At 36.6% G+C, this 9,141-nt stretch overlaps 1 protein-coding gene across 1 annotated transcript in view; it reads left to right on the top strand.

The window, feature by feature from the left end:
* Window positions 1-1,305: 1,305 nt before the first annotated feature.
* Window positions 1,306-9,141, top strand: part of PIK3CB (phosphatidylinositol-4,5-bisphosphate 3-kinase catalytic subunit beta) — a 43,448-nt gene continuing 35,612 nt past the window's right edge. Inside the window, exons 1-3 of the mRNA XM_010175311.1 lie at window positions 1,306-1,491; window positions 4,433-4,658; window positions 6,260-6,483. Of these exons, the coding sequence (XP_010173613.1) occupies window positions 1,339-1,491; window positions 4,433-4,658; window positions 6,260-6,483 (603 nt within the window). The 5' untranslated portion in view covers window positions 1,306-1,338. The remainder of the gene's footprint in view (window positions 1,492-4,432; window positions 4,659-6,259; window positions 6,484-9,141) is intronic.

The raw sequence follows: 9,141 nt of genomic DNA, 5'->3' as shown, positions 1-9,141 counted from the left end.
AAAGGGGAAAATATTGTGTGTCAAACAGACTTCTTAGCAATGTAGTCAGCGGTAGTGCCTCGATTTCTGAAGGCTCTTGTGCGTTCCCCCCCCTCCATTTAGGATGAGCTTGTTTGAACCTGCTCTGTGATGTATAAAGAACAGCAGCCCAGTGTATTGGTTACATTCTGCTTTTTCTGCTGGTGCTGGAATAGGGGAAATACCTTCAGTTAAGCAGAATAGGCCTGATTTCAGAGCAGTGAAGGGATCTGGAAGAGGGGGGGAAGAGTGAAAGAAGTCGTGGAAAGCTGTAATAGTAGTGGAGTTGCACAGTCTAGCTTGATTTTTTTTTTTTTTTTTCTTACAAATGGTGATTTCCCACATCTCATTATGTCCAACAAGAATTAGAAAGGTGTAAGGGTAACTTGTCTTTATTGGAGAAGTGCTTTACAACCCTTCCTATCACTTTGTCAGCTGAAGAGCATTATCTGGATGAAGAGGAAGGTAAATACTTCAGTGAACAGTGACTGAAGGAAAAACACATCTTTAGAGAGTGGTAATCAAAAGATAAGACCTGGAAGGTCAGAAAAACTGGTAGCATTAAGAGTAAATAAAAATGTCTTGAAATGTGAAGGACAAGTAACCAGAAGCCAGTGTAGTGAGCTGAAACAGATCACACAAAGGGTTTCCTACTACCCTGCAGGAGACGTAGTTTACACAGTGGGTTCAATTCATAGCAGATGATCTTTCTTTAAGGGTAAAAGCATATTGAGATTAAATGTCTTTAGAGGAAAATGTTACTTTCTAATAGAGTTGAAGATTATTTTCCTGCCATTAATACAGACTTTCAAGCTGAATATGTCACTCTGGCCATGTTTGTGGAAAATTAATGGGAAATTTGAAAAAAAAAAAAAAAATAGAAAAAAAATTGATCATGGGGTGTCATATTTAACATTGCCATGCTTCGTCCAATAAGTTTGCTTTGATTGTATTTTATGCAGGTAAATAGTTTTAGAGAAAATCTAATATGAATTTCTAACTGTGTTTTAGCTAACCTCTAATTAGTTAGTTTTTCCTCTTATTACTTTATCTTAATGATATAAACATCTCAACAATAGTGCTTTACCGGGCAAGTGCTTTTATTGGGCTAAATGGAATTAATGAGTAAAACTGATCATGTGTTTGCTATACTGGCATTTGAGACCCAAGACTTGCAAGCTGAGCTGTACAGGCAAGCTTATGTAAACTTTCCAAAGGCTTTAAAATGTGTGTCTAATTATAGAAGGTTAAGTATACTGAATTTTAATTTTTTTGTGTTCCCCTAAGGCCATGTGGTTATGATATTATTGAGATTCCATAATGCCTCCTGCCGTGACAGACAGCCTTGACATCTGGGCAGTGGATTCACAGATTGGTGCTGATGGCTCAATATCTGTGGACTTCCTGTTGCCCACTGGAATCTACATCAACCTGGATGTCCCTCGAGATGCCACAATATCTCATATTAAACAGGTAATACCAAATGGTCAATTAACTTAAAAGTTAACTTATATTGGGAATGAGTGCCGTTCTGATTTTTATGTGCCTTTTGGCAAATCAAGTAATGAATATGAGTAGGCATAAAAATAATAAGAAAACATGCCTAGCAGATTGATTAATAAGGATGTATATGTGCCTGAGTGGTTGGGCAGATGACAAGGTTTAGAGCAATAGTTACATTTCAACAGAGATTATTCTAATAGATTTGTATTGCTACGTCTAAGCGTCTTTTTAACATGTCAGTAGTACATTGTATGTTAATTTAACGCTTCTCTGATTAGTATGTGAACAGGAGACACTGTGTCTAATTTGATTTTTAATATAGAAGTCACAGATTGTGCTCCTGCTTCTTCTGACTGACGCGAAAGATGCGTACTTTGAAGTACGCTGCTTCTTAAAGGTTGTGTACAAGTGCCTTGTTAGGGCATCACTTAAAAAGTAAAGGAATACTCAAATCAAAGGAGGGGGAGCATGTAAGGAAATAACGACAGATATTAAAGAATAATCTACTGACCTTTTGTCAGGTAATGGCCATGTGAGAGCATTTAGACATTAGCACTAGACAACTTATTGTGGAATTAGGTAGTGAGTGAATTACACCAAGTAATTTGCTCCTTAGGCATAATAAACTTCCAAAAGAAAATAAAGTGTGATTTCTCATCCCACTGCATTGCCTGGTAAAGAAGTACTTCGTTTTTCATTCCTATTTAGTTTGACAGTATTCACTTGTTTATAGAAATTGTTTCCTTAGTATCAGTAGTAGCTTCAAATTGTACTTCTAACTTGAAACTTTCTAGACACTGAAGTTTTTTTTTTTTTTGATGCAGTGGACCAATTAGTATTTTAAAGAAAAGAGAGTGCTCCTAGAAATTGAAGTGATCTGAGAAATAAGTTTTGTGCTATACTCAAATACTTGAAATAATTCTGACTGGAATCATAGAATCACAGAATGGTTTGGGTTGGAAGGGACCTTACAGATCATGTAATTCCAACCCCCCTGCCATCAGCAGGGACACATTCCACTAGATCAGGTTGCTCAAAGCCTCATCCAAACTGGCCTTAATGTCATTGTTTTAGTAAATAATGGAATAATGTCATTGTTTTAGTAAAAAGAGTAACCTGGGCAAGTAGAGGTTAGTTGGTGGGTAAGATAATGAAATAGCTGATAGAATTTAAAAAACAAATGTATAAGTGACAACAATAAGGGACTTGAACTAAGCTGTCTGGTTTTCCTGATGGTTGTGACACATTGAATCTTAACATACTCTAAACAGGTACTGTTGATATTTAGCTGTTTTTCAAAGAAAATGAATGTTGATCATAACTACAGAGGTCTTTCATGGTAATCACTGTATTTGAAAACAAAACAATAATGAAGATGACAGCATCCTGGATTAGTGGCTTTGCTTCCACACCACATTGCTGTGACAAGCCCTAATTTGTGTACCCTTGGATGTATAAATAGAGGACTTCAGAATAAATATGAGGAGTTTATGTTGTACATGAAAAATAATAGCCAATTATTTGAGGGTTGAAGAATTTCTCATTTCTGTAGACTTTATAATTCTACCAGGCCAGTAGTTTGGGTGATGGCAAATGGCTGCTTTCAGTGGAAGCCAGTTTCAGGGACTTCATGACTTTTAAAATTTTGCAATCATTAAGGGATATAATAAGTACCAGTAGGTGGAAATTGAAGTTAGACAACTCAGGAGAGTGGCGGGGGGGGGGGGGGGGGGGGAGGGGGTAGGAGATGGGGAAGGTATGGATTTTTAATCAGCATAATTAGCTATTGGAGAAGAACACAGAGGCACTAATAGACTTAGTCTTTTGATACCTTTGAAGTTGGAATTTTCGCTCTACACCAAAGGTACTTGCTGGATACAGCTGTCACTCAGCTGGGCAAAATATACTGGAATACATTTCTGGAAAGCAGAATTCATTGTACAGATCTATGAAATATGTGCAGCTATGTTCAGTTCAGCAAAAGGAGTTTGGTTCAGCTTCAGATGTTGGAGAGGAGGTTTTTGCCATTGCATTATTGGTCCTGCAGTTCCTGTTTCAAAATCAGTTTCAGAAGCAAATCCTTAAAATGTGAACTTTTAAAATTAGGACAAAAATATTTTCACAGATAAAGATTTGGATAGTATTTAGGTCCGAAGAGCTCTTTTTTTTTTTCTTCTTTTCCCAATTTTGATTCATAAGGATTTGATATATTTTATGTATTTGATACATTGGTGTTACTTAAGGTGTACTCTGCTACTTAAATATTCAGTTCAGTAAAGCATTTTTTAGTGTTCTGTGGGTGACTTGTATGTCTTAGTGGCCTGCCAGTAGTTTACAAATAAATTTACTTTAAGCTTCTCCAGACAATAGGGAACTCTTTATCCAGGAATTAATTCCATAGTGGGAACTTGTGTGTGTGTTATGATAATTACTGGGAAAAGAAAGTACAGATATATCTTGAGGGAGAAGGATTTTGATAGGAAGCTGTAGGAATGGATGGGGGAGAGTGTCAAGAACATCTGCCTCCAGAATCAGTAAGTGCTTTGTGACTGTAATTGACAGCCATGGTCCTGCACCTTTAGTTCAAATAGGACTATGTTGGGTCAATCCATGTGTCAGGATGGGGGTTAGTGCTGTCCTTCTCTCATCACCTCATAGTACTTGGCCCTGTGTGGTTTTTACCCCTGTGATATTCATGCACACAAGTTGCTGCTTAAAAATAACCTCAAGATAAAGACTACAAACAAGACAAAGTAAATATATAATTGTATATACGGATAAAAATGAACTAAGTTAGCAAATGTAACCTTTATGTTCTTTTGGGAACATAAATGGAAGTTAATGTTACCTTTGGTGCCATAAGATATGTAGATGCTTTCTTGTTTGATTGATATATTTATTGTCTTTGCAGCTGTTATGGAAGCAGGCACATGCCTATCCACTCTTTCATCTCCTCCTGGAGATTGACTCTTACATGTTCTCATGCGTGAATCAGACTGCTGTACATGAAGAACTGGAGGATGAAACACGAAGGCTTTGTGATGTTAGACCTTTTCTTCCTGTCCTTAAACTAGTGACAAGGAATTGTGATCCAGGAGAAAAGTTGGATTCCAAAATAGGTGTCCTTATAGGCAAAGGTAATTACATTGAATTTTTTTGAAAAACAAGGGTAACCTTTGTTTTGTCGGAGGGTCTTAACTGGGCAAGTAACAGTGTGTGGGGGGGGGAAGTATTTCCCTGACAGAATTTCCCTTTCTCAAACTAATACTGATGTAGTTTAAAATAATTTAAATACTCAAGATGAAACATTTGAAAGTTGTTGAAAGCTACTTTCTGTATTTTATTTCAGCACTGTATTGTGTTACATCAATCAAGAGCAAATTTTATCTTACTAGATGAGAGAAAAATCTATAATATTATTACTAAGTGAAGGAAAGTATAATCCCTGAAAAATGTTATCATCAATAGACTAACAGCAAAATGAATACACAGAAGGAACTAGAAATTGTTATGGTTTTGTTACACATGGTTTCTGAATTGGTTAACAGTGATTCTTGGTTTTGCTCTCAACTGTGGCACTGATTTTTAGCAAACAATGAAAAGCTATTTTTAAAGGTTTCACAGTAACTTGATGTTATTTCAGAATTTTCATCTTTTAAATCTACTCAGCTTGGTTGTACAATCAAGATTGACAGGGTCATGTGAGGTCATACCTCTTGTTTTGAAACAATGAACCATTGTTAGCTCTTTTATAAAGACTGTAGGTTTTGTTTAGATTTCAGCAGTACACTGTCTGCTTGTTTGTTAAAACTGACAATGGAAAGAGTTAGCCAGTTTAACCATTCAGACATATTCTGACAGATTCAGAGAGATTCAGAGTCTTTGATTGAATATTTTGCTTATTATAGCTGTGCGAGATCCTTATGCAGCCCCTATTCTGTGCTTTAGCAGTGGAAAAAATGTGTTCCTGTCTAAGCTTCTAAACTTAGTGTTTTGTTCTCAAAAGGTGTTCAGTGCTTTGTGTAATTTGGACAATGCCCTTCAAAGTTCATGAGAAAAGAAGGAAGCACACACTTGCAGGCTTTATACTTCCCAAAGTACCAGCTGTGTACATTCTCCACTGTATGCTCTCTCTTTACATATTTTGGAAGAGGAACTTTACTGGTCTTGGATTGGTTGAAATTTCAGTCCTGAAATTTTGACATGAGTGGAAGATTTTAATCACATGGAAATTTAAAGAATAAATGTATCTGTGGTCCTGCTATCCTCCTTTTTTGACTTTTAAGTAAAATAAGAAAGATTGTGTAGTCTTTCTGTGGGATTAATAAAAAGTTGGCGAACACTTCCACCCCTCTGTGGTCTTTATAATACGTTTGCTGTGCTTTCTTTGCATTTGCTCTTGTGAGGAGAGACTTAAAATGCTCCAAACTATCTTAAACTCGGAGTGAGGTTGGCTTTTCCAATTAATAGTACCTAAGAGAGGCATTGGTTCTTGCTGTTTAAACTAAACACTCATGCCAGGTTGCATGTGAATTGGGCAAGTAACTTTAGAAGTCTACTGATGCACAGGACAATGTAGAACCCAACTCACTTTTGAGCACCCATTTTGGATGGGATATTTGAAGAAAACCACTTATGTAACTTTAACTTAAAGATAATAAAGGTTTGAGTGGGATGATAAGTAGATGGGCAGTATTTGTACAGGTGCGTATCCTTCTGCTTGATTGAATTCTTTCAGGTCTCCATGAATTCGATGCCTTACAAGATCCTGAAGTGAATGACTTCCGAGCTAAAATGCGCAGAATCAGTGAGGAAAAGATTCACTCGCTTGTGGGTCTCTCTTGGATGGACTGGTTAAAGCACACTTACCCACCGGAACAGGAACCTGTTATCCCAGAGAGCTTCCAAGATAAGCTCTATAGTGGAAATCTTGTAGTGGCTGTTCATTTTGATAACTGCCAGGTATGAATGGTTTTTCATCACATTTCATGTACTGTTCTTGATCCTGATCTGAATTAGCATGTGATTGATCAAGGATGTAAACAAAATAGAAAACTGACATCATGGTGTTTGCTTTAAAGTGCAAATTCTTTCACCAGGATCCTTGACTCTTGAAGGAAAGTGAAGATGCAAACCTGTGGTTGTGAACTGAACTTCTAAAGTAAAAATGTACAACTTGTATATTCCCTATTATTTCACATTTGTTTAAATGTAAAACATAATTCAAAGTTGTCAGGACTCTTTTTTTTTTTTTTTTTTGCCAACTGTTACTGTGTTGCTGCACTAGTGTTCAATTTTAGGCTCAGGGGGTGCTGGTGAATTGGGAGGCACCATATCCAGCACAGTTCCTTGGATGACTCCTTGTTGAACATCTTTGGGGTTGATCTGCTAATTAGGTCATGCAATACGCTTTTTAAAAAGAGGAATTAGTATTCCCTATGCTAGACGTGCATATAGACAAATAAAACACTAGTTGAGACTTAGAGTTACCTTTTTGCTTCAGCTGACAAATTCATAGCTTATTTTTAAAATAAAAACTCCTTTAGTTTTCACCTAAGATGGTTTACCTTCAGTTTTTTGATGTTGAAGTTTCTGTGATTCTACTGTTATTCATTTTTTGTGCTGTGTTCTTTTGAATAACAGTTAGGGATGAGCATTGGAAACCTTAAAAATCTCAGAAATGTGTAAATGCATCAGGCTATATTTGGTGTCCATTTTGACCCAGGTGCTAGTTACTGATTTTATAATGATTCAGCTGATTTTATTTACAAAACTGTGTTGTTTCTGATACTATCTTTTTTACTTAAAAAATAAAACAATCCTAAATGGTAAAGTCTTATGTGACTCTTGAAACACTAAATGCAGAGGTGAATACTAAATTTGGTCCAACGCTAGCTGATGTTGGATCAGTAGGTGTGTTTATGACAAAACCTTTTTCCAGTCCTTGGCTTACTAGAGAACTTGTAGTTGTCCAGGAGTGAGAATATCTGTGTGTTTGTCAGCTTTTGATTAAAATATCATATATATGTGCTTATAGTAACAGCACAAAAGCGGTGCAAAAGTTCATGCTGGTGCAGAATGTATTTGCCTGCCACTGTAATAGCTTAGGCTGCTGACATTTCAAATGTTTCAAATGCTTCTGCTGCCAGTTCTGACCTTCAGAGCTATTAACAGTTCAAATCTGAGCTGCTTTTTAGAGCAGTAAACGCTGTTCCAGCCTTTACTGCTTCCGCTGAGTATTAGGGTCATTGCAGGAGAATTAAATAGGAAAGTATGAGGACTGTTGTGTTCTTCCTGTAGGAACCCTACAAGATTGAGAGAAAGGAATATTAAAATACTTTTTGTCTCGAATGCACGAGTGAGCTGTAAAAGCTACCCAGTTGTCTCTGGAGCAAGAGAAAAGAGACTCATCCCCATTTCTGTGACATATGTGTAAAGACCTACAACAGGGAGTAAGGCAGCCATCACAGAGCACCAGCTTCCTGGGAACAAAAAGTGTCATTCCCTGTCTACCCACTACTAGTTATGATGGGAGAAAAAAGCCTTTGCAGTCTGACAGCTTTCTGAAAGGGGGAAGCTGCTGTGAACCATGCAGAAACTGAGAAAATACGGAATTATTTTTGCCTGACCTTAGAGTTAGATTTTTCCATTAGGGCAGCTTGGCTTCTCACCAGTAAACTTCCATATAAATAAAGCACAAGTCAAAAGAATGTAAGCCAGACATGCTTCACATTTGTAAATAATTGCTTTTAGTATGCTTACATCTTCAGGAGTGTGCATGTGTAAATGAAAAAAAGATCAAAACAAAAAAACTCGCTGAATCAGCCTTTGCAAATAAGCGTATGCAGAGCTTAATATGGTAGATTAAGGGAAATGAGATCTCACAGAAGACCTTTTACATTAGAAGCTTTAAATTAATTAAAAACTTTTTTTTAAATTTAAAAAATAAAGTAACTCCTTACCTTTACCTTTTTAGAATGCATCAAAATGAGAAATACTGTGGAAATACATAGATAGCCTCTAAAGGTTTGATTAAAATTTTTCTTTGAAAATGCAGAGTCTTTCCATGTTGCATTCAGAATGCTACAGGTATTGGCTGCTACACCTCTTTTCTGCACTCCAAATAAGATGGTGTTTTTGTACATAAACCACATTAACAGTTTGCTGCTTTATTACTTGAAGCTTTCTTTTTCTTCTGAGTACAGTGGTGCCTAGAAAGAGAATAACTTGATAGTGGCCAGAAAGAAGAAAAATTGACACATCTAGTACTGCTAAATGCCTTGACATGTGTGTGTGATTTATTGTCTCCATCACTCACATTCTAAAACACAAGCTTCTGGATCAATATCCTGATCTAGAGGTCTTTACATCACTGCTGAAACCATTAGGTAAAGTTCCGTGTTCTTAAAAGTACTTCTGATACTACAAAGGTTTGGGAATTGACCATTTTGCAGCTTTTAGGGTGACTATTGCTCTGCTCTAAAGATGTAGATGTGAACTGTAAATATGAAAATAAACTGGTTTTAACAGTTCAGTATTTCTACCTATTTTATTCTGTATGCTAAGGTTTAAGCCTTGTACATCTGACTATGACAAGTTTGACATTCAGTATTCCTGTTT

Source organism: Antrostomus carolinensis, unplaced genomic scaffold (genome assembly GCF_000700745.2).
Source record: "Antrostomus carolinensis isolate BGI_N321 unplaced genomic scaffold, ASM70074v2 scaffold10329, whole genome shotgun sequence".
Lineage (NCBI taxonomy): Eukaryota > Metazoa > Chordata > Aves > Caprimulgiformes > Caprimulgidae > Antrostomus > Antrostomus carolinensis.
This window is presented reverse-complemented; position numbering and strand designations above follow the sequence as displayed.